Source organism: Rhineura floridana, chromosome 13, assembly GCF_030035675.1.
Source record: "Rhineura floridana isolate rRhiFlo1 chromosome 13, rRhiFlo1.hap2, whole genome shotgun sequence".
In the NCBI taxonomy this organism is placed as follows: Eukaryota; Metazoa; Chordata; class Lepidosauria; order Squamata; family Rhineuridae; genus Rhineura; species Rhineura floridana.
In genome coordinates, this window is record NC_084492.1 from 2,549,413 (window position 1) to 2,576,224 (window position 26,812).

Below are 26,812 nucleotides of genomic sequence, written 5' to 3' on the forward strand. Positions count from 1 at the left end.
GGCACTCCTAGCCACTGAGGTCACCAGGGCCTCTAGCAACAAAGATGGATCCAGGAGCACCCCCAGACTACGGACCTGCTCTTTCAGAGGGAGTACGACCCCATCCAAAGCAGGCAACTGACCAATTATCCAAACTCAGGAACTACCAACCCACAGTGCATCCGTCTTGCTAGGATTCAGACTCAGTTTATTGGCCCTCATTCACCTCACCATCAAGTCCAGGCAGCAGTCCAGGGCTTGCACGGTCTCTCCTTATTCAAATGTTATGGAGAAATAGAGCTGGGTATCGTCAGCATACTGCTGACACCTTGTCCCAAATCTCCTGATGACTGCTCCCAAGGGCTTCATATAGATGTTAAACAGCATGGGGGACAAGATGGTACCCTGCTGCACCCCACAGCACAACTGCCAGGGGACCAAAAGACAGTCACCCAATGCTATTCTCTGAGAACGACCTTGGAGATAGGATCAGAACCACTGTAAAACAGTGCCTCCAATACCCCTCTCACCAAGTCATCCTAGAAGGATACTGTGGTCAATGGTATCAAAAGCCACTGAAAGATCAAGAAAGAATAACAGGGTTAACTCCCCCATCCTTCTCCCAATAAAGGTCATCCATCAGGGTGACCAAAGCTGATTCAGTCCCATAACCAGGCCTGAACCCAGACTGGGATGGGTCAAGACAATCTGTTTCATCCAAGAGTATCTGCAATTGCTGCGCCACAACCCTCTCAATTACCTTCCCTAAAAGGGGGGTATTTGCAACCGGTCGGTAGTTGTCATAAACCAATGCATCCAGGGTGGACTTTTTCAGGAGTGGTCGGATCACCGCCTCTTTCAAGGCGACTGGAACCACTCCTTCCAACAATGATGTGTTGACCACACCCTGGATCCACTCGGTCAAACCCCCTCGGCAAGCTTTAATAAACCAAGAAGGGCAAGGATTGAGAGGACACATTCCTGGCCACATTAACTCAAGCACCTTGTCAACGTCATCAGGCCGCATCAACTGAAACCATTCTCAAGAAGTTGCAGCAGACGTTGCACTGGACACCTCATTGGGGATTACAGTAGATGTGGATGGGGCATCAAGGTTGCTGCGGAGGCAAGCAACTTTACCCTGAATGTGCCTTGTAAACAATACACAGTGGGCCTTCGAAGGGTCTAAAACTCCATTTCCTGGAGTTGATATCAACAGATCCCTGGCAATACGAAAAAGCTCCACTGGATGGTTACTTGAGGATGCGATAGTGGCAGAGAAGTGAGCCTTCTTTGCCATCACCACCGCCACACAGTAGGCATGGTTATGATGTTTTACTCATGCCCGATCAGCCTCACGACTTTCGCCACTTGCACTCTAGCCATTGTCCACCTATTGACTTTTAGGAGGAACTGGACAACTTTCCTGTTTACCCAGGCATTTGATGGCTGAAGGAGACTGTTCCTGACAACCCAGAGACCACTAGGTGGAAGAATGATGAAAGAATGAATGTTTTTAGTATGTTTTAACTATTTTAGAATATTTTTAATTGTTTTTATAATGCTTTTTGTTAAAAGGGCATTGGATATTGGCTATTTCAACAGGCCTTTGAGATCTTTGGGATGGGTTAATCTCCATGATTTTGTCATCTATTATATGCTGTATATGTAAATGTTTTTATAAATGTACTGATGACTGTCCAGTATTTTATTTATTGAGATTAATGTGACTGCATTTGATACTATTGTATTTTATCCCATTTTAATGTACGTCGCCTAGAGTGGCTATCTGCCAGATAGGCGACACACAAATTTATTATTATTATTATTATTATTATTATTATTATTAAAATGTTCTGTTAATGGGTTTGCCGCCCTGGACTCCTTTAGGAGGAAGAGTAGGATATAAATTTAATAAATAATAATAACAAATAATTAATGCATTTCAGTTCCCAGTGCCCACAATACACTAGCATTTCCCCAGTGCCCACAATACACTAGGGGAACAGCTGCAGCACTAGGGGACTGAAGAAGACCTGCCCTGGGAGTGAGTATCTGAGCATCTGGGTGCTTGCTGCTCGCTCCTTTGGGTTGCTGTCCCTCGAGACAGCTGAAGTTCCTGGTAAGTGCTGCAAGGACTGGGACCCCCTGCCTGACCCTTGCTCCAGAGAGAGGCTGCAGTTAATCTTGCAGCCTCTTGCATCTGCTCCTGGCTGAGTCAGAAAGCATAAAAGCCCAGCTGCCCTTATTTTTCTGTTAAACCAATCTAGAAGAGATTGGTAGTGGGGAGGGTGTATGGCGCATGTGTAGTTCCTGCACAGGGTGAGAGTATGTGCAGTGAACTGAATGATAGGAGAAAGTCGCCAGATGCCTTCAGAGTGAGAGTCTGTAACTGGCAGAAGACTGGCCCTCCCTGGGTGTGAGAGAGGAGGGGGAGTAGATGAGCCCTGTGTGAAAGAGTTTGAATGGGTATGACTGTTCCCAATTCTTGTAGAGGCCTATTGGGATAATTGGCTCAGGCAGGTTTTGTTGGTGGGCTTGTGTTGGGTTCATATCAGGTGTTTAGGAGGAGTCTTTGTACAGAGAAACATGGGTGACGCCACCTCAATTTCAGTGATTACGAGTAGAGGGAAAGATAGCCACGGGGATGTGGTGAATGACCGTAGAAGAGGAGCGCAAGTCTATCTGCACCTTGTTCCTTGCTGCCACTCCTCTCATGGATGGGTTCCTCATTGCTCATCTGCTGTGCCCACTGGCCTGTGTGCGTTGTTGTTTAATGCCAGATCAGTAAACAATAAGACCACACTCATCCATGATTTGATTGTGGATGAAGGTACCGATTTATTTTATTTTTATTTTTATTTATTTATTTTATTTTATTTTATTTATATACCGCCCTAAGCCCGAAGGCTCTCTGGGCGGTGTACAAAAAGATAAAAAACAAGCAATATATAAATACAATAAATCAAGAAAACAAAACAAACAAACAATAAAAGAACCAAACAACATCCAAAAATACAAATAATGATGATTTGGTGTGCATTACCGACACCTCGGTGGGTGAGCTGGGAGGAGTTGATCTGACCCAGCTTTGCCCACCTGGATACTCGCTGCAACTCCAGCACAGGCTGCAGGGACGGGGGGGAGGAGTTGCTGCTGTCTACAGAACTTCCATCTCTGTCACCAGGAAACCACTCTGTCTTGGAGCTGGCTATGAGGGCCTGCACTTGGTGTTGGGCCGAGGAGACAGTAAACTAGGGTTGCTGCTGTTGTACCATCCACCCTCTGCCCTGCAGCTTCTCTGACTGAGCTGGCGGAGGCCATCTCGACTCTGGTGTTAGAGAAGCCCAGAGTGATAGTGCTGAGTGATAGAGCTCCGATCGTTTCCTGCAGTAGGGGGTGGACAGATTAAGATGGTCCCCTCCCGGAGACTAATGGAATCCACAGGATTCCTGAACGCCCTGGGGACTCTCCCCATAGATAGAGCAGGTGACTCTGTTGAAGCCCTTGTCATGCTGTGGAACAGTGAGGCACATTGGGCTCTTGACACAGTTGCCCCCGAGCGCCCTCTCCGGCATTGTGGAGCCCAGTTTGCACCTTGGTACACCAGAGAGCTATGGGCAATGAAACAGGCTAGACAACGGCTAGCGTGCAAGTGGCGAAAGACGTGCTGTGAGGCTGACTGGGCACAAGTAAAACATCATAACCGTGCCTACTGTGTGGCGGTGAGGGTGGCGAAGAATCTTGATCCACATCTACTGTAGTCCCCAGTGAGATGTCCAGTGCAACATCACCTGCAACTTCTTGGGATCATTTTAAGTTGATGTGACCTAATGACATGGACAAGGTGCTTGACACAATGCAGCCAGCAATGTGTTCTCTCAACTCTTGCCCTTTTTGGCTTATTAAAGCTTGCCAAGGTGTTATGATCGAGTGGATCCAGGGTGTGGTCAACACGTCTTTGTGAGAGGGAGTGATCCCAGCCACCCTGAAAGAGGTGGTGATCGACCGCTCTGGAAAAAGGATGAAACAGATAACCTTGACCCATTCCAAACTGGGTTCAGGCCTGGTTATGGGACTGAGTTGGCCTTGATCACCCTGATAGATTACCTTTATTGGCAGAAGGACAGGGGGAGTGCAACCATGTTATTCTTACTTGATCTCTCAGAAGGTTTGATACCATTCACCATGGTATCCTTCTTGGCTGACTTGGTGAGATGGGTATTGGCAGCGCAGTTTTACAGTGGTTCCAATCCTATCTCCAGGGTCATTTTCAGAGAATAGCAATGAGTGATTGTCTTTCGGCCCCCTGGCAGTTGTACCTTCTTGTCGCCAATGCAGTTTAACATCTATATGAACCCTTGGGAGAGGTCATCAGGAAATTTCGGGCAAGGTGTCAGCAATACGCTGATGATACCCAACTCTAATTCTCAGTAACATGTGAATTGGGAGAGGCCATGCAAGCCCTGGACTGCTGCCTGGACTCCGTGGTGGGCTGGATGAGGGTCAATAAACTGAATCCTAGCAAGTCGAAGGTGCTGTGGGTTGGTGGTTCCCAAGTTCAGATAACTGGTCAGTTGCTTGTTTTAGATGGGGTCATAATCCCTCTGAAAGAGCTGGTTCATAGTCTGGGGGTGTTCTTGAACCCATCTTTGTCACTAGAGGCCCGGGTGACTTCAGTGGCTAGGAGTGCCTTTTACCAGCTTCGGCTGGTAAGATAGCTACAGCTATTTCTGGACAGGGATAGTCTGACCACTGTTATCCATGCACTAGTTTACTGGATAACTGTAATGAGATCTATGCGGGGCTGTCCTTGAGGTCGGTCTGGAAGCTGCACCTGGTGCAAAATGCAGCGGTGACTGCTCACTGGGACAGGGTATCTCCAACATGTCACCCCACTGCTGAAAGAATTGCACTGGCTGCCCATTAACTACCGCGCCAAGTTCAGGGTTCTGGCTCTCAAGCCACACGCAGCTTGAGACCAGGATACCTGAAAGATTGTCTTACCTCTTATATACCCAGTTGATCATTGCACTCTGCAGGTGAGGGCCTCCTGCAGATCTTATTCAGGAGGTCTGTTCTGTACAACATAGGAAATGGACCTTTAGTGTTGTGGCACAAACACTTTGGAATTCCCTCCCCTTAAATATTAGACAGGCACCATCTCTGTTATCTTTTCAGTGCCTACTGAAGACCTTCCTCTTTCAACAAGCCTTTTAAATAGAGACCTTATCCCAGTCTGTGTCTGTGCTGGAATTGCTTTTTAAGATAATAACAGAGCTTGGAAGATTACTTTTAAAAAGTAATAAATTACAGTTACAGTTACATGACCCAAAAAAGTAGTAATTACTGTTACAATTACAATTGTTCTGAAAGTAACTGATTACTTTACTTTTCCTCCAAAGTAATCACTACAATTACATTTCAGTTACTTAAAAATGCCTACAAGGTGCTGGCCTTGGCTGCTGCACATCTAAGTAGCCTAAAACAACATTAAAAATAAACAAACACATACAGAGGTAGTAGAATAATTATTTTTATTCATAAGATAGCAATGGTGGTCTCTCCGCTGGTAAGGGTGGTGGGGAGGGAGGCTGAGGCCACCACTCAGATCTTTGCACGTCAAACCAAGTGCAACCCCCCCCCCTCAGCCAGCAAGCATAATCTCTCTCACTTAACCACCTCCCAGACCCTGCCCTGCCACCAACTAAGGGACACTCACTCAAGCAAACATTTTCCCCTGAGATGCAAAAAAGTTAAAATACTGCAAATGCAGCACAGTAGGGTGGTGGAGGCCACTTTGTGTGCCAAGTGCAAACACAGTATTCTCTCTCTCTCTCTCTCTCTCTCTCTCTCTCTCACTCACTCACTCACTCACACACACACACACACACACAGTCATCTTTCACCTCCACAGTTCTTTATCTTCACTCTGCTGCTGCCTCCTTCTCCTCCTTTATCCATGTTCTTGACCTCCGGATCCTTTTTCCCTCTGCTCCATTCTTCACCACCACTATCTGTTTTTTTTAAATAATTGTTTTCTCCACTCCACCCCGTCTCACTCTCTGCCTCCTCCCCCGTCGCCTCCTACCCATCCACAGAGCATGAGGAATGAGCAACACTGCACAGAAGCCCAGTTTGAGGCACATGATTTTCATCCACAAGTCAGAGGAGCAGAAAACTTCCCCTGCTCCGCCCCCCCAAGTAATGCCCAAAAGTAATTCTGGAAATGTTACAATTACTCCACAAAAGTAGTAAAATTACTCCTAGTTCTATTACAATCAAAATGTAAAGGAATTACCCACTCGTTACTCAAAAAATTAATGAATTACAAGTAATTCGTTATTTGTAACTAGTTACTTCCAAGCTCTGGATAATAATAATAATAAAATAATAATAATAAAATTTTATTTGTGAGTCGCCTATCTGGCCGAATTAACGGCCACTCCAGGCGACGTACAACTTCACAGTAAAATACAATAAAAGCCAATGAGGACCACAACAATAATTAATATTACCATATTAAAAAATTAACCCACCCCAGAGGTCCCGTAGGCCTGCCTGAACAGCCAGGTCTTTAAGGCCCAGCGGAAACCTATCAAGGAAGGGGCATGGCAGAGGTCAAAAGGAAGGGAATTCCAGAGGGTGGGGTCCACAATCGAAAATGCCCTCTCTCTGGTCCGCACCAGCCTCGCCATCTTAACTGGTGGGACCGAGAGAAGGTCTTGCGCGGCTGATCTCGTTAGGCGGCATAATTGGTGGTGCTGGAGGCGCTCCTTCAGATAAACTGGGCCGAAACCGTATAGGGCTTTGAAGGTCAATACCAACACCTTGAATTGGGCCCGGAAAACAACTGGCAGCCAGTGTAGATCTATTAACACCTTCAATGACGCTGGCACAGTTGCTTTCGCCCGACGTAATCCGTCAACTTAAACAGGCACTCTTAGAAGAGGTCCCACCACTTAATGTGATACCCCCCAGTGCCCCACAACACCCTCAGACTTCGAGTAGTCACCCCCCCCATGTAAGAGACCACGCCAGGTTCTCAGACAGTCCTCCCCCGACCTGACTTCCGTGGCTATGGGTAAGGGGTATTATGAGCAGGAGCACCAGGATCTCCTATCAGAGATTGTTTTTACAATTGTTTTTTAAAGATGTTTTAAGATGTTTTCTGTTAATATGTTTTTAAAGATGTTTTCTGTTAATATGTTTTTAAAGATGTTTTGTTTTAATATGTTTTAAAGTCTTTTGTTTTTAAGATGTTTTAAATTGCTTTTAGTGTTTCTGTTTGCCACTCTGGGCTCCTTCTGGGAGGAAGGGCAGGATATAAATTTAATAAATAAATAAATAATGATGGAAAGAGATGCACCTTACTGGGGAGGGCATTCCATAAATGGAGAGCCACCACTGAAAAGGTTGGTTGCTACCTGGGCAGCCAACATGGCCTCATTGAGGTGGCTGATTCTGGGGAAGGCACTCTTTTATGTACTTGGGTCCCAAGCCATGTAGGGTTTTATATGCTCACTGGCAGCCAGTGCAATCCTTTCAGGTATCACATGGTCCCATTGGGCTACTCCTCTTACCAATCTAGCAGCTGTGTTCTGCACTAGCTGCAGCCTCCAGATCATCCTCAAGGGCAGCCCCACATACAGCACATTACTGTGGTCCAGAAGGACAGGGACAACTGAGGCCAGACTATTCTGTTCCAGAACAGCCATAATTGGTGAATGAGCCTAAGCTGGGTATAAGCACTCCTAGCCACTGAAGCCACTTGGGACTCTAGTAACAAGGTTGAATCTAGGAGTAGGCCCAGACTATGAATCTGTTCCTTCAGGAGTACAACCCCCCCTCCCAAGAACAGGCCATACACCTAATTCTCAGACACATTCTGCAAACGTTTGCAAAACACTGCCCTCTTCAAAATTTAAACCTGTATGACTCCTACACACAAGAGAGAAAAAGACTGAAAGCTTACTTATTCAATCTGTGATATGTTCAGGAAAAAGCACATTTCTGAGCCTTGGGCCCGTCACTGCCTTTCAGCCTCAGAGGGAGGCAATGGTAAACCCCCTCTGAATATCGCTTACCATGAAAACGCTGTTCATGGAGTCGCCCTAAGTCGAAATCGACTTGAAGGCAGACAATTCAATTTGACTCTACATTTTTGGCTCTATAATTCCTTGTCAATCACAACCCTGATTTCTTATTGGCTAAAAACCTGAAAGGGCAGGGATTAGAGCAGAACTTAGAGCAACTAAGAAGTTGTGGTGGGGTAGCTGACGTTTTGGTGTATAACTCTGAAACCAGACCACTTCGAAACTTATTTTTTTTAAAAAATGAAAGCTGAAAGTCCGGAGATTAAGATGAGTCACCCAGAGACCCGGAAGGGCCCCCCAAAAACCAGAGTCTCTGGCTGAAAAATGGAGATCTGTAACCCTAATTCTGATGCTAGATTGACTGTGGAATCCATGGCTGTGGGCACACAAGTCGCTTGAAAAGCAGCTAGAATGGTTTTTCTGGCTGCGTTTTGAAGCTCCTCTGCTCTCTGATGGCCACACCTCCCCCACTGCTGCCTTCAGACTTTTCAGGACCACCCACAGGTAAGCATTGGGCCAATCACTGTCTCTGCCTGAGCCTGCAGCAAAGCTTTTCCTTTGGCCACATCTGGAAGATAAGGGGGTCAATCTACCAATCAGTTGAGAAAACCCCTTGAAGCTGAATTAAACAAACAAACAAACAAACAAACACTGGAGGTGATCTGAGAAGGTTTTAAGAGTAAAAAGGGACAAAGTTTGACTAGTGTTGTGTGCCCCCATTTTGAGAAAAGGGAGGTAGAGACACACTAGAACCGGCAGAACAAAAAGTGTGTCTCTACCCTATGAATATGCCTTGGACTCCTGCTTGTCCTGTTTATATTGAAACAGGTGAACTGCCTGCTCTAAATGGGATCATGCTTCCCCTGAAGGAGCAGGTCATTAGCTTGGCAGCACTCCTGGAACGATCACTGTCATTGGAAGTCCAAATGGCTTCAGTAGCAAGGAGTGCCTTTTCCAGATTTTCAAGATACTGAGATATGGGGATTTTTGCATCTGCTGCTATATCCATTATTGTTTCCACTCCTTTAAAATAATGTCCTAGAACCATCTCTGTCACTTGAGGCTCAGGTAGCCTCGGTGGCACGGAGTGCCTTCTACCAACTTTGGTTGGTGGCTCAGCTACGCCCCTACCTGGACAGGGATAACCTGGCTTCAATTGTCCATGCTCTGGTAACCTCCAAATGAGATTACTGTAATGCGCTCTACGTGGGGCTCCCTTTGAAGACAGTTTGGAAGATGCAACTTGTGCAAAATGCAGCGGCCAGATTGGTAACAGGGACCAGACGGTCCGAACATATAAAACCGATTCTGGCCCACTTGCGTTGGCTGCCTGTATGTTTCCGAGCTCGATTCAAGGTGCTGGTTTTAACCTATAAAGCCTTACACGGCTTGGGACCACAATACCTGATGGAACACCTCTCCCAATACAAACCCACCCGTACACTACGTTCAAGATCAAATGCCCTCCTCCGGGTGCCTATTCCAAGGGAAGCTGGGAGTCTGGCAACAAGGGAGAGGGCCTTCTCAGTGGTGGCCCCCAAATTATGGAATTACTTTGTTGACGAGGTGCGCCTGGCACCAACACTGTTATCTTTTCGGGGCCAGGTCAAGACTTTCCTCTTCTCCCAGGCATTTTAGCATGTGTTTTTAAATTGTTTTTAAATTTTTTAAAAATTGTGTTTTTACATTGTTTTTTGTGTTTTAAAATTTGTATATTTGTTTTTAATGTTTTTAATTGCTGTAAACCGCCCAGAGAGCTTCGGCTATGGGGTGGAATATAAATGTAATAAATAAATAAATAAAATATTGTTTGATGTTGATTTAATGTTTTGTTTTATTAATTGTTTGTAAACTGCCCTGGGATGCTTTTTGGATGAAGGGTGCTTTAGAAGTTTAATAAATTAATAAAATATTGAGATGTTTCTGTTTTGTCAGTCTAAGAATGTGGACTTGGGTGTCTGAGGTCAACCACTTGCATCCTGGATCCTTGCTAGTACTGGTTTTTTAAGGGAGCCAGAGATGGAATGAGCAAATGGATGGTAGATTGTAGCATTAGCATATTTATTTGATTGATTGACTGATTGATTGATATCCCACCCTTCCTCCAAGTAGGAGCCCAGGGCAGCAAACAAAACCACTAAAAACAATTTAAAACATCATAAAAACAGACTTTAAAATAAATTAAAAACAAAACATCCTTAAAAACATTTTAAAAAATGAAAAAAAGCACAGCTAATACCGTGGAAGATAGAAACAAAATTCAAAGGGACCTTGATAGGCTGGAGCATTGGGCTGAAAACAACAGAACGAAATTCAACAGGGATAAATGCAAAGTTCTACACTGAGGAAAAAGAAACCAAATGCACAGTTATAAGATGGGGCATACTTGGCTCAGCAATACGACATGTGAGAAGGATCTTGGAATTGTCATTGATCACAAGCTGAATATGAGCTAACAGCGTGATGTGGCTGCAAAAAAGGCAAATGCTATATTAGGCTGCATTAACAGAAGTATAGTTTCCAAATTGCGTGAAGTATTAGTTCCCCTCTATTCAGCACTGGTTAGGCCTCATCTTGAGTACTGTGTCTGGTTCTGGTCTCCGCACTTCAAGGATACAAACTGGAACAGGTTCAGAGGAGGGCAACAAGGATGATCAGAGGACTGGAAGCAAAGTCATATGAACAGAGACTGAAAGAACTGGGCATGTTTAGCCTGGAGAAGAGAAGACTGAGGGGAGATATGAAAGCACTCTTCAAGTACATGAAAGGTTGTCACACAGAGGAGGGACGGGATCTCTTCTCGATCATCCCAGAGTGCAGGACACGAAATAATGGACTCAAGTTGCAGGAAGCCAGATTTTGAATGAGCATCAGAAAAAACTTCCTAACTATTAGAGCCATACGACAATGGAACCAATTACCTAGAGAGGTAGTGGGCTCTCCAACACTGGAGGCACTGAAGAGGCAGCTGGACAGCCATCTGTGGGGAATGCTTTGATTTGGATTCCTGCATTGAGCAGGGGGTTGGACTTGATGGCCTTATAGGCCCCGTCCAACTCTAGTGTTCTATGATTCTAACTCCTTTACACTGTGCCCTCTTCATATGTCCTTTGAGCACACATTTGCCGTGACCTACGTCCTCCTTATCTGATTCAATCCTAATGTTTGAGAAGTCATTCTGCCAACTGTATACTCACTCAGCGTGGCAAAAGGAGGGGTGAAACTGCCTTAATGTCACTCCTGACAGAAGAAGAAAAGAAGAAACTGGTTTGAAGAGCTTTCACAGCAGGAAGTCCACAAATGGGGAATATACAGGGCTACATAAAAGCATAGATCAGTCTTGGACTAAGCTTGCCTTGGATTACCATTCCATTGCTTATGTCTGTGCAACACAACCTTAAATAGAAACAAGGACTTCCCAATAGAATAGGTGATGATCTTACCTTGTTCTCTTCAGGAGTGAAAAGGATACGGAATGTAGATTGCATGCCAGGTGCAACTTTGTTACACACATCATTGGGGCTTATGACTCTGAAGTAAGGTGAACTCTCCAGAACAACTTTCACCAGCCGGGGAATCTATATGAAATACAGAAAAATGGTTTCTTATGGTTCAGAGATTAATAAAAATAACCAGCTGTGGCATCTATCACAGGAATGACAGTGGGACACATTCTGTATTCTATGACCCAGCATTCTAGGCAGGCTGATCCGAGGGTCCAGCTATATCAGAGTAGTGGTAAGGTAACCCTCTTTTTAGCATTTACAGCAGTAAGAGCAATAGTACAAGGATTACTCTAGACACAAGTGCTAATCTAGCAGCCCTGAACACATCTCTGGTAACTCTCCTGCCCCTCATCAGTCGTGACATTGTGTACAATAGTGTCCACACGTTATCCATGCATGGAAGGCACGAACCAATGTGTGACAATGGCATAAGTACCAAAATGACATCACTCACCCTAGACCGCGCTCCTTTCACATACAGTTCACAGCCACGCTGTCAGGAGGCCCTTCCAACCCCACCCTTGCCAGAAGCCTCCTGCGACAGAGCGGTAAAGGGGGCAGCTACTGATATCTGCAGTCAGAAGTGGAATGCATCACCTACTTTCTGATGGATGCATTTCCTTACGTCAGCTATCAAGTGGCCATTTTTACTCTTTTATCTTTTAAAAACAGAAAGGAATCTAATCCTACTAGATGCCTGACTAAATTGTAGTTTTAAGACTTGCCTTAGAATCTGAACATTTTTATTAGTGTTGTAACTACTATTTGGCATTTTGAATCCACAATTTTATTTTTGTTTTATGAACTTTTGGATGTATGATGTGTTAACGCTTTTATTGGACGTGTGATGCTTTAATGTTCTTGTATATCTTGATTTGCTGTGTTATGACCTGTGGTTACAACACTAAACTTACTTACAGGTATCTGCAGTCACAAACATCAGGTCAGCTAAGAGTTCAGGCATCTTGAACCCTAAGCCAAACATAGCCAGCAACAGTCTCCAAACAGCAGGGAAAACACCCAGCCAGACAGGAAAGCAGAGACTACCATTTGAATTCAATGTTACAATATATGCAAAAGTGTTTTTATATGTATTTTGTTTATGAGCATTAACAAAATGGCATCATCATGCACCCATCTCACCACAAAATGGTGACAGATACTTGGATTTAGAATGATTTCATCCCACTGAAGTCACTGGGACTAAACAATTTCACACCCAAATATTTCACCTTAACTGATGTGTGGGCAAACGAAAATGTTGCAGCATTATCTCCCATAGGCTGGTACTGTGAGAAAACATCATAACAGCATTATTTCCAATATTCTAATATTACTAATATTCAGTGTTCTACCCTCTGAACATTGACACTGTATTTTCCTTTTGAGATTGCATTTTCCATTTTCTGCAAATCAAAACTCTGACATAATCAAATTACCCAAGAGGTCTCAGCTAAACCATGTTGCATCCCCTTTGGATTTCTGCATCAATGATCTCCCTATTAGCTATATTTCCTAGCTGGAAAAATAATTCATTTTTTTCTCTAATTCATTTGTTGTTCTTATGTGCCTTCAAGTCGAATATGACTAATGGCAACCCTATGAATCAGCAACTTCCAATAGCATCTGATAAACCATTCTGTTCAGATCTTGTAAGTTCAGGTCTGTGGCTTCCTTTATGGAATCAATCCATCTCTTGTTTGGTCTTCCTCTTTTTCTACTCCCTTCTGTTTTTCCCAGCATTATGGTCTTTTCTAGTGAATCGTGTCTTCTCATTATGTGTCCAAAGTATGATAACATCAGTTTCATCTTTTTAGCTTCTAGTGACAGTTCTGGTTTAATTTGTTCTAACACCCAATTATTTGTCTTTTTTGCGGTTCATGGTATCTGCAAAGCTCTCCTCCAGCACATTTCAAATAAGTTGATTTTTCTCTTATCCACTTTTTTCACTGTCCAACTTTTACATTAAAACATAGAGATCAGAAATACCATGGTCTGAATGATCCTGACTTTGGTGTTCAGTGATACGTCTTTGTATTTGAGGACCTTTTCTAGTTCTCTCACAGCTGCCCTCCTCAGTACTAGCCTTCTTCTGATTTCTTGACTATTGTCTCCATTTTGGTTAATGACTGTACTGAGGTAGTGATAATCCTTGACAAGTTCAGTGTCCTCATTGTCAACTTTAAAGTTACATAAATCTTCTGTTGTCATTGCTTTAGCCTTCTTGATGTTCAGCTGTAGTCCTGCTTTTGTGCTTTCCTCTTTAACTTTCAACAGCATTCGTTTCAAATCATTACTGGTTTCTGCTATTTCTCCCTCCAATTTTCACACCTCCTTCATCTTGGTCCAATCCTGCTTTCCATATGATATGTTCTCCATATAGATTAAACAAATACGGTGATAAAATACACCCAACTCACATGCATTCTGATTGGGAACCAGTTTGTTTCTCCATATTCTGTCCTTACAGTAGCCTCTTGTCCAGAGTATAGGTTGCACATCAGGACAATCAGATGCTGTGCCACCCCCATTTCTTTTAAAGCATTCCATAGCTTTACATGATCTACACAATCAAAGGCTTTCCGGTAATCTATAAAGGGTGATTTTCTTCTGAAATTCCTTGGTTCGTTCCATTATCCAACGTATATTTGTGATATGAACTCTAGTACCTCTTCCTTTTCTAAATCCAGCTTGAACATCTGGCATTTCTCATCTGGTAAGAGCCTTTATTGTAGAATCTTGAGCATTACATTACTTGCATGAGATATTAAGGCAATAGTTCGATAATTACTGCATTTCCTAGGATCCCCTTTCGTTGGAATTGGGATATATATATATTTTTTTTTAATAATTTTTATTCAAATTTTCATACAACATACAAAACTAAACATTCAAAGACAAAAAACAAAATCAAAAATAATTGAACAAAAAGAAAAAAAAAATAAGGAATAAAATATTGACTTCCCATTTGTCACATATCAAATCAGTTATAAGTCTATAATATATAACAATCCTGTCTCTTAAATCATATTATAAAATCACTTTCCTCCAATAGTTATCTTACTTAATCATCAGATCTCATAAACATTACTTTGTTCTTTCCACAAAAAGTCAAAGAGAGTTTTCAGTTCTTTAAGAAATATATCTATCAATTTTTTCCCAAATAAGCATATCAATTAATCCATCTCATTACTAATTATAATAATCTTATTGTCATAACCATAGTCAAAATAAACATTTCAAACAATCCGTCTCATCAGAATCTGTTAGGTTCAATAATTTCAATAGCCATTATTCTATTGTCCCTATTAGTTCCATCTTCCATCTTCCATCTTCGATAGTCCTGTTAAATCCAGTAATTTCAGTGTCCAATCTTCCGATAGTCCTGTTAAATCCAGTAATTTCAGTGTCCAATCTTCCATTATCAGTATTCCATAATAATCTTGCTGTCATAACCATAGTCATACAATAAGAGTCTGATGGGAATTACCTCTATCCCAAATATTATCTTGCCAACCATTCTGAATAGGTTGCTGAAATACTGCTGTAAGATCATATCTCTGTTCTTTTTTTCAAAATGCACTGGCTCATCTCTTGAAAGTTTTTCCATTGTCACATGGCTGCAGTTAATTCCATCCATCACATCATTCCAGTCCAGAAGATTATCCATGCCATTGATAACTTTCTCTCTAGAATCTTCCTTAGTTTCTTCAGAGATAACATTAAATTCCAAACAATAGATTTTATTTCTAAAATCCATAAGCTTCAAATCTTTTTCCTGTTCCACGTTTGTTCCAGTCTCCAGGGTCTCCTCTCTCACAGGGACCCCTATTTCTTTAAGCTCCTGTGACATTTTGCTCAATTCAATTATTCCAGTCTCCAGGGTCTCCTCTCTCACAGGGACCCCTATTTCTTTAAGCTCCTGTGACATTTTGCTCAATTCAATTATTCCAGTCTCCAGGGTCTCCTCTCTCACAGGGACCTCTATTTCTTTAAGCTCCTGTGTCATTTTACTCAATTCAATTTTCAGCTCCTTACAACCCTGTCGCAGGTCTTTTTCCTGTTCCACGTTTGTTCCAGTCTCCAGAGTCTCCTCTCTCACAGGGACCCCTATCATTTTGCTCATTTCAATTTTCAGCTCCTTACAACCCTGTCGCAGGGTTCGTTTCGTTATCTCAATTTCATCCATTATTTTCTGAAACATAGATACTTCCAGGTTCTCAGCCACTTTCTTAATTGCCATTTTAAAAGAAAAATATAAAAGAACCACTTCTTATTTCAGCAACAATTGGGTTAATACTCCAAACTTGGTGACATCACAGCGTAAACAGAACAGACAGCCTTATCTCTCCATGCTTAAGTAAACAAAATGCAGTTCCCAGGATCGAAACAATTAATGGCGTCGTCAGAAAACAGATTCGTCAAAATAAAATGAACTAGGAAAAAAGTAATCTCAGACAATATAATATTCTTCAGAATAAAAATCAGGAATAGAAATCCCTCTTCCGTGTATATCTTTAGGGTGCAAATCCAGGACAGCTTTTTGCAACAAAAACAGAGATAAGCTATTAATTAGTGAATAGCAGAGAGAAGTTATGGCTCCCCGGTGAGATGTCAAAAACTGATCAATCTGGCAAATCTCTTTTAAACAGCAACAATTTAAGTCAAGTAAAAGAAAAATATAGAAAGAAGGGTGCTTGCCTGTTAGTGCGTTCTCTCTTTGAAGAAAAGATGAACGTTCGCTTTATCAGATAGAGCTTGTTGTTGAAAATCCGTCCCACCTTCGTCGGCTGGACCTCGTCCCACAAATTAATGAGATCTGGTCGTCCCAACAAAAATAGGCTTTGAGGTTAATCTCTTCGTTTCTCCCTACCCGGGAGAAGTTTAATCAGTCAAAAAAAAAAAAAATCTGACTGATATATCTGAATAAGCTTCTTTTGAGGCAGGAGCCCGTCTCAAAAGCAGGCACAGGCTAAGTCACCCTTCCCGGAAGTCGGAATTGGGATATATATTGAATGATTCCAGTCTATGGGCCATTGTTTTCTTTTCCATATTTGTTGACAAATTTTTGTCAAAATTTGGACAGATTCAGTCTCAGTAGCTTGTAGCCACTCTATTGGTATGCCATCTGTTCCTAGTGATTTGTTTCTTTCAAATATTTTAAGAGCAGCTTTTCCCTCACAGTCTAAAATTTCTGGTTCTTCATCATACAGTTCCTGCATGAATGAATCTGTCATCCTTGCATCTCTTTTATGGAGTTCTTCAGTGTATTGCTTCCATCCTTTTATTTTATTTCAGTCAGTCAGTGTGCTCCCCTGTTGATTATTCAACATCCCTACTCTTGGTTTAAATGTCCCTTTAATTTCTCTAATCTCTTAGAATAGGGCTCTTGTTCTACCTTTTTTGTTGTCCTCTTCTATTTCTATACAATTACTATTATAATAGTTCTCTTTGTCCCTACTACAAGTTGCTGTATTGCATTTAGGTTTCTGACCGTGTTTCTATCTCCTTTTGCTTTTGCTTTCCTTCTTTGTTTAACCATTTTAAGAGTTTCTTCAGTCATCCATTGAGGTCTTTCTCTCTTTTTAACAAGAGGTATTGTCTTTTTGCATTCTTCCCTGATAATGTCTCTCACTTTAATCTCTAAGTTTAAAGCCTCAAATCTGTTCCTTATTTGATCTTTACATTCTTCTGAGATGTTATTTAAATTGTATTTTGGCATTATGATTGGTTCGTTGTTTTTCTTTAGCTTTACTCTGATTTTCAATATTACCAATTCATGATCTGTACCGCAGTCTGCTCCTTGTTTTTGCAGACAGTATGGAAGTTCTCCATCTTCTGCTACCAATTATATGATCAATTTGATTCTTATATTGATCATTTGGTGATGTCCACGTGTACAGTCGTCTTTTGGTTGCTAAAAAAATGTGTTTGCAAGAAACAAATTATTGGCTTCACAGGATTCAATAAGCCTTTCTCCTGCTTCATTTCTATCTCCTAAGCCCCATTTCTCCACAATTCCTAGTTCTTCTCTGTTCCCTACTTTTGCATTCTAGTCTCCCATGATTATCGGCACATCTTGTTTTGGTGTGTGATCAATTTCTTCCTGTACTTCTACATAAAATCTCTCCAGTTCCTCTTCTTTTGTGTTTGCCATTGGAGCATAGACTTGTATGATGGTTATGTTAAGAGGTTTCCCGTTTAATCTAATTGGTATCACTCACTGAAACCTTGCGTTATAGCTCCTAATTGCTTTTGCTACATCGCTTCTCACTATTAAAGCAACCCTGTTTCTTCTTAATTTCTCATTTCCTGCATAAAATATTTTGTAGTTGCCTGGTTGAAAATGTCCCATTCCTGTCCATTTTAATTCAGTCACACCAAGTATTGTAATGTTGTAATGCTGATGCATTCCATTTCTTGCTTGACAATGTTAGGTCCAAACCCAACACGCAAGCTGTCACTGTCTACTCAGCCCACATACACCCAGGAAGGTGCGGAGTTGAGAGCAATAATCTAATGCCAGAGACCAGGAAATAAACACACAAAATTACCTTTGCAAAGGGGTCCCAAGACCTGCTAGCGAGATGCTTTTCAGAAGTGGGAACCTCGTTTATTAACAAACAAGAGATTATATAGTTTTCCCCAATGGTTACAAATTGGGGAGCAGACGTCAGAAACAAGAGTGAAACATTGCTAGACAAAGTAATTTCTTAGATATGGAAAGAGGGGTACTCTGGATAACAAAAGCTAGGAACATCTTGCTTTGTATTAGACTTAGACTTGCATAGTTTATGCGGCCTTGAGATAAGCGCTCAGAGCCAGAGAAAAGAGGATAGATAATAACAGGGGAAGCATAGCTACAAGAAGGATCATTAAATCAAAGACGTACTTAAGTTACATTCCTGCATTTGCAAGGGCATGCGTGTCAAGGCCTATAGCTATGTAAAGGAAGTATAGTCATTTCTTTGTGATTACAGGTAGCAACATTATACAAAGTATTGAGTATAGATATGCGAAGAGGGACAGGGGAAGGAGGATATTTCCAGTTCAATCAGGCTTTTATTTGCACAGCCACTGGAATGTCGGGGTCAGGTCAGGGGGAAATAAACCGATATCAACCTTATATCAAACCAATATTTTCCCATACTCAACAACAATTTCTAACTTTCCCTGGTTTATGCTTCTCACATTCCATGTTCCTATTGTGTACGTTGTACAACTCTGGACTCTCCTTTCACATCTGTGCACATCACCCTCTGGGCTTCCTTTTGGCTTTGACCCGGTTGCGTCATTAGTCACAGCACTACTTGTGCTTGTCCATTGTTCTTACCCAGTAGCTCAATGAGTGCCATCTGACCTGGGGGTCTCATCTTCCAGCATTATCTCGTGTTGCATTTTGGATACTCTGTTCACAGGGTTTTCGTGGTAAGAGATATTCAGAGGTGGTTTACCATTGCCTTCCTCTGAGTTTGGATGCCTCTTAGTCTGGTGTCTCAGCTTTGACCATTCCGCCATGGGTGCCCCTGCTAGGAGTCTAGCCTCTTGGTCTAGACTCCTGACGGCATTGCTCTCAGCTTCTTCAACACTCTCAAACCCCCTTACCACGTTAAGACAATCACAGCTAGAGAGGGTACCGAAAATATACATCTCAAGTGTCAAATGCCAGAATAAAGAGGTGTGTTTTCAGCATTCGCCGAAAACTGTACAGTAAAGTTGCCAGGTGCACCTCTGTGTGGAAGGAGTTCCACATCTTATGGAATGCCCTCTCCTCGGCTACACATAACACCTCTGTCTTTTCAGGATTCAGCTTCAATTTAGTGGCCCACATTCAACCCAGCACTGCCTCCAAGCACTGGTCTAACACTCCAACCACCACTCCCAATTCAGATGGAACAGAGAGACAGAGCTGAGTATCATCTGCATATTGGTGACACTTCACTCCAAAACTCCTGATGACACACTTCTGGGTAGGCAAGGGCTGGAACCAAAATGCCGTCTCATGACTAGGTGAAATACCCCACTGGTTTGACTGCATTGGTTCCCATTTGGAACAGTTTCAGGACAGAGGCAAAGAGTTTATTTCAGATTGGGTGGATGTCTTCTTTGACCACTCCATAAACATACCACATGGCAGTATAATTATATGCCAGATAATCTCAACAAAAGACTCATTTGCTTAGGAGAGATAGAAATGATGGAAAATTTAACGACTGAACTGGAACAAATGTGCAAACCCTACATTTGCCAGTCTGGGGCAAACTCCACACAAAAAGCCCAGCTGTTCCTTTCAATAGCAGCTTAAACCCAGATGGTGGAGGAAAATAGACGCTGTCAGCTGAAGGGAAGGGAAGCCATTTCTGACTGTTCAAGGCAATCTATCACTTGATGGACAATGAATATAAGGGATGCAGAGTGCATGTAATCTGATCATGATTGCTCAGTTAAGCAAAGACTACACAAGCTGGAGGCAGCACAGGACTCTGGGTGAAAATGCAACCCTAAAGGAATGACTGATAATCATTGAGTCTGTTAGTCACAAAGGGAAAAATTACCAGTTGAGAAACCACCAGATAAGAAAGCTGTGGGCAGCCCTGGTCTCAGTCATAGAATCATAGAATCATAGAATCATAGAGTTGGAAGGGGCCTTGTAGGCCATCGAGTCCAACCCCCTGCTCACAGCAGGAAATCCACAGCTAGAGCATCTCCCGCAGATAGCCGTCCAGCCTCTGCTTGAAGACATCCAGTGAAGGGGATCCCACCACCTCCCTAGGCAGTCGGTTCCATTGCCGAACCGTCCTTACTGTCAAGAAGTTCCTTCTAATGTCCAGTCTGAATCTACGCTCTTGCAACTTAAAACCATTAGACCTAGTCCTACCCTTTGGGGCAGCAGAGAACAAATCTGTACCCTCCTCTATGTGACAGCCCTTCAGGTACTTAAAGAGTGCAATCATGTCACCCCTCAGCCTTCTCTTCACCAGACTGAACATGCCAAGTTCTTTCAACCTTTCCTCATAAGACTTGTTCTCCATACCGGCTATCATCCTCGTCGCCCTCTTCTGAACCTGCTCTAACTTGTCTATATCCTTCTTAAAATGAGGCGCCCAGAACTGAACGCAGTATTCCAGATGAGGCCTGACTAATGCAGAATATAGTGGGACTATTACTTCCCTCGACCTGGAAACTATAGCTCTGTTTATGCAGCCCAAAACCGCATTTGCCTTTTTTGCCGCAGCATCACACTGCTGGGTCATGTTCAACTTGCGATCCACTACAATTCCAAGGTCCTTCTCACACGCACTACTGCTAAGCCGGGTATTTCCCATCCTGTACCTGTGCATTTTGTTTTTGTGGCCTAAATGCAGAATCTTGCATTTGTCTTTATTGAATTTCATTTTATTAATTTCAGCCCAATTTTCTAGTCTATCCAGGTCCCTTTGGATTTTATTCCTGTCCTCCATTGTGTTAGCTATCCCTCCCAGTTTCGTGTCATCCGCAAACTTAATAAGGATTCCCTCCACTCCATCATCTAAGTCATTGATAAAAATGTTGAAGAGTATCGGCCCCAGGACAGAACCCTGTGGCACTCCACTCGAAACCTCCTTCCAGTCCGAACCAGAGCCACCGACGACCACTCTTTGAGTACCGTTTTCCAACCAGTTGTGAATCCACCTGACAGTATTTCCATGTAGTCCGCATTTGACCAGTTTGCTAAGCAAAAGGTCGTGGGGGACTTTATCAAACGCTTTGCTGAAATCTAGATAGATGACATCTACAGCATTTCCACCATCTACTAAGCTAGTGACCCAATCAAAAAAAGAGATGAGATTAGTTTGACAGGATTTTTTCTTGACAAACCCATGCTGGCTCCTACCAATCACAGCACTGTCATCTAGATAGTTGCCGATGGACTCTTTTATTATCTGTTCTAATATCTTTCCCGGTATTGAAGTCAGACTGACCGGCCTATAATTCCCCAGATCTTCTTTTTTACCCTTTTTAAAGAGCGGGATGATGTTTGCCCTTCTCCAATCCTCCGGCACCTCTCCCGTTCTCCAGGATTTCTCAAAGATGATGGCAAGAGGTTCCGAGAGTACACCAGCAAGTTCCTTCAATACTCTGGGATGCAGTTCATCAGGCCCTGGAGATTTGAACTCATTTAGGATAACTAGGTGTTTCCTGACTATCTCCTTATCAATCTTGAACTGCAATCCCGGGACCCCTTACTGAGATTGCTACCGATGCAAGGTTGCACAGCGTTCCCTTTTTGGGAGAAAACGGAGGCAAAATAGGCATTGAGCAGTTCTGCCTTTTCCTTGTTATCTGTCAACATTTTGCTATGCTCATTGAGCAGCAGTCCCACCATTTCCTTGGTCTTTCTCTTGCTTCAAACATATCTGAAAAACCCCTTTTTGTTGTTCCTCGCTTCCCTCGCCAGCCTCAGCTCATTCTGGGTTTTAGCTTTCCTTACACTATTCCTGCAAGCCTGAGCCGTTTGTCAGTACTCTTCCTTGGTGATGCGTCGTTCCTTCCATTCTTTATACATGCTCTTTTTTATTTTGACCTCCTCCACCAGTCTTCCGTGTAGCCACATTGGCTTTTTCTGCTGTCTTCCGTTTTTCTTCCTCTTTGGAATTGTTTCTTCATGAACTCCCACGCTTCTTGGGCTCCTTTTTTCTTTAGTCTATCTAGCCACGGAATCCTACCCATCCTTTCCCTGAGCTTGCTAAAATTGGCTTTCCTGAAATCCAAGGTCCATATTTGACTATATTCTTCTTTGGCTTTCCCCAGAATCACGAATTCCAGCATTACGTGGTCACTTTCCCCCAAGGTACCGACCGCTTTAATTCCCGTGACCAATTCGTCCCTGTTAGTTAAGATCAGGTCCAGGATTGCCGATCCCCTTGTTCCTTCTTCTACTTTTTGAAAGAGGAAATGATCAGCAAGGCCCATCAGGAATTTGTTGGAGGCTTTGTGCTTCGCAGAGTTTGTCTCCCAGCAGATATCCGGGTAGTTGAAGTCCCCCATCACTACTACTTCTTGCCTCCTTGAGATTTCAGAGATTTGTTTGAGAAAGGCCTCATCTACCACCTCTTCCTGGCCAGGGGGTCTGTAGTAGACACCTACTACCATGTCGGTTTTATTTGTTTCTCCATTTATTTTTACCCAAATGGTCTCTACCGGACCCCTTTGTTCGCTCTCTTGGATTTCCATAGAGGTGTATTTGCCTTTGACGTATGCTACTCCCCCTCCTTTTCTGTTGCTTCTATTCTTTCTGTAGAATTTATATCCTTGAATGGCTATATTCCAATCATGGGAGTCATCCCACCAAGTCTCTGTTATCCCTATGAAGTCATATTTGCCTTGATGCACTAAGACTTCAAGCTCCTCTTGCTTGTTTCCCAAGCTCCGCGCGTTGGTATATAGACACCAGAAGTCTGTTCTGTCCTGATTGGATTCCTCCGTTAATATACCGTGAGCTTTGCCGTGCATCCCTTTCTGTCTCCCAGTGTCTCCTGTACCCTTCAAATCCTTGCGTTTACAACCCGCTGTCTTTGGATCGGTATTTAAGCTATCATCTCCATCCCCCAGAGGCTTTAGTTTAAAGCCCTCTTGATGAGTTTTGCCATACTTCTGCCCAAGAGATGCTTGCCAGTCGTCGTGAGGTGCAGCCCATCTCTTGCCAACAGTCCCCCCTCCAAGAAGCTTAGACCATGGTCCCAGAATCCAAACCTCTCCCGTCGACACCATCTGCGTAACCAGTCGTTGACCTGCAGTATCTTCCTTTCCCTTTGTAGTCCTCTATCCTTCACGGGAAGAATTGACGAGAAGACCACCTGCGCCCCAAAATCCTTGACCTTCCTACCCAGAGGCTCATAGTCTGAGGTGATCTGTTCCAAGGTGTTTCTGGCCGTGTCATTTGTGCCCACATGGATGAGGAGAAAGGGGTACTGGTCTTCGTTCCTGATGAGCCTCGGCAGGTTGTCAGTGACGTCCCGGATGCATGCCCCAGGGAGACAACAGACTTCCCGATTCATTTTGTCTGGCTGGCATACCGGTGCCTCTATCCCCCTGAGCAACGAGTCTCCAACCACCAACACCCTCCTCTTTTTGCCGCGAGCGGTGGTTGCATCAGCTTCCTTCTTGTGGGGTGTGGAGTCTTCCTTTGCAGCCAGTGGCTCTTGATGCAGGCGAGTTTGTTGAGGCTCTTCAGAGGTGCTGTCCGCTGAGAGATGCTGAAAGCGGTTTGTTAGTTGCAGCAGTTCTGAATCCCTTCTCTTTTTCCTTGCCCTTACAGTGACAGTCCTCCATGGGGATTTGTTGGTGTTGCAGTCCTCTTCTTCCTTGTTGTTTTGTTTCTGTAGTTTGTGCTGTTTGATTAGTTCCTCCTGTGTTGATAGAAGTCCTCATCTTCTCTGATAAGTTGCAGGGTGTCGATGCGTTGCTGCAGCCCCCTGACCTTTTCTTCTAGGAGCGCCACCAATGTGCACTTGCTGCAAGTGTAATTGCAGATGTTTTCCGTCCAGATGATGAACATAGTGCACACCTTGCAGGTGACAATTGATTGATGCCCTTCCATTTTCTGTTTGTTGTTTACTATTCCTGTTGTCTTCAACAAGCTCCATTTATTTACCTCTTATCCAGCTTTTTTCTATGGTGGAACTCAAGGCAGAGTCCGTAGGAATTCCAGGCACTGACCAGATCCTCACCTGCTAAACTTCAGTAAGACTGCTTCATTACTATGCCATTTCAAGACGTTAATCAAGGATTAAGTCTCTTTGTGAGAGTGAGATCTGAACATATGGTGGCATTCAGAGGGAGCATGAAAACTTTATCTTCATCAAGCCTTCAGATTCCCCTTTTGGAAACAATCTATGTCATTTGATTTCACAACATTTACTAAAAATACAATCAACAAATACAGGTGTATCCTGCCCATAAATCCTTTGCATTTAAAGAAAAAGAAACTTTGTAGACAGAAGTATCATTTCCCCCGAGAGATATAAGAGACACACTTAGCGTTCTGCCAGTTCCAGTGGGCCTCCACCTTTCTCTTCTGAAAACAGGGGCACACAATGCTAGTCAAACCCTGCCCCTTTTTACTGGAAAACCTGGTGGGAGCAGCTTGAGTGAGTGTTTTATTTTTTTAATTCAGCTTCAGACAGATTTCGCAACTGATCGGCAGATGAACCTGTTCCCACTCCAAGTGTGGCTAATGGAAACACTTTACTCTCGCTACTAGTGTGTTTACAGCCTCCCTCCAATAACAAACTCAGGTGGGAAGTGCCCACAGGATTGGAACCAGCAACAAGAGGCTGATATCAGTATGCTACAGGGAACACCAAGGTTTGCAAAATGTACCATTGGTCTCACCTGAAAGGTGATTTTCATAGGAGTGGGCCATCACTACGGGTAATAGTTCCACCTATCGTGCGAAGGCAAGAATGTTTTTGAAGTCAAGACTAGGGGCGTCAGGCCCCTCCCACTCTCCAGTTCATTCGTAGCGAGTCTAAAAAGAGATATCTAAAAATACAAGAACAAGGCCAACAGACCCACCAGGAAAATAACACAGTAGTCACATGCATAATAACATGACTCTAACATCACAATATAACAGACTAAAAGTCTTGACTTCACTCTTACATTTAAATATAATAGCGTAACAATAATATGTAACCCATTAAAATTATCTAGTCATCCTGTAACTGGGAGGGTCGTGATGGCCCACTCCTATGAAAATCACCTTTCAGGTGAGACCAATGGTACATTTTCCATAGGAGGTGGGCCATCACTACGGGATGTACCAAAGCAGCCCATACAGGGAGGGACCACCCACGTGTTAATCCTCATTAAGAACCTGTTGCAACACTCGTCTGCCGAAAGATGCGTCAGCAGAGGCATAACGATCAATTTTATAATGCCTTATAAATGAGTGTGGGGTAGACCAGACTGCAGCTCTACAAATATCGGCAACAGGAGCATTAGTGGCAAAAGCAGCCGAAGTGGCAGCTGACCTGGTAGAATGAGCCGTTATACTAGCTGGAACTGACAGCTTCAGAGACTCATATGCTAAAGTAATACATGCCCTTAACCAACGGGATAAGGTAGGATTGGATACTTTATGCCCCATAGATCTTGGATGAAAGGATACAAACAGAGACTCCGTTCGTCGAATCTCTTGGGTCCTAGACAGGTAGGTCTTGAGAGCCCTCCGGACATCTAACGAATGGCAAGCCTTCTCGAGAGGATGGGTAGGATTCGGGCAAAAGGAAGGCAAAACAATGTCCTGGTTGCAATGAAAAACTGAATCGACCTTGGGACGGAAGGAAGGATCAGTCTTCAACACAACAGAGTCCTTATGGAAGACGCAGAGGTGTCGAGCAGAAGACAATGCGCCCAACTCCGAAACGCGTCTGGCAGATGTGACTGCGATCAGGAACAAGACCTTGAAGGACAGCATACGTAGGAACACAGTCCTGATGGGTTCAAACGGAGGGCGTTGCAAAGCCTGCAGAACTTTAGGCAAACTCCATGAGGGGAACCGATGGACAACAGCCGGAGAGCGTAGGGCGACTCCCCTCAAAAAAGGTCTGTTCTGACTGGAAGTGTCCAAGGATGCATCATTGACATTGCCAGAAGATCTGAGAACCACGGTCGGCGTGGCCAAAATGGTGCTATTAGAACCAGCTGTGCCCTCTCGGTTCGCGCCTTCCTCAAGGTTTTGGCTAACAATGGTATGGGAGGAAAGGCGTACAAGAGACCGTCTGGCCACGGTGTTGTCAGAGCATCCACTGCTTCTGCTGTTGAGTCCAGGTATCGGGCAAAGTACCTGGGAAGCTGGCAATTGCGACTGGAAGCAAACAGGTCGACTGAGAGGACGCCGAACCGACACGATGGAAAATGACCGGATGAAGTTTCCATTCTCCCGGAAAGACCTGTTGTCTGCTGAGCCAGTCTTCTGTCACATTCCAAATCCCTCTGAGATGTTCTGCTTTCAGGGATTGTAGATGTTGTTCTGCCCAGACAAAGATGAGGAAGCCTAAGTCCTGCAGAGAACGAGACCTGGTGCCCCCCTGTCTGTTCAAATGTGATTTTACACACGTGTTGTCTGTTCGAATGAGCACATGGTCCAAAGGGAACAGAGACTGAAAATGACATAGAGCTAAGTGGACAGCCTTTAGCTCCAGCCAGTTGATGCTTTGAGTTTGCTCTGCGGTGGACCAAACCCCC

At 43.5% G+C, this 26,812-nt stretch overlaps 1 protein-coding gene across 2 annotated transcripts in view; it reads right to left on the minus strand.

Moving 5' to 3' along the window:
* Positions 1-26,812, minus strand: part of HYDIN (HYDIN axonemal central pair apparatus protein) — a 426,739-nt gene that overhangs the window by 379,297 nt on the left and 20,630 nt on the right. For both annotated transcript variants that reach the window (XM_061594057.1, XM_061594056.1), the window contains exon 4: positions 11,519-11,653. In XM_061594057.1, coding sequence (XP_061450041.1) covers positions 11,519-11,653 — 135 coding nt within the window. The remainder of the gene's footprint in view (positions 1-11,518; positions 11,654-26,812) is intronic.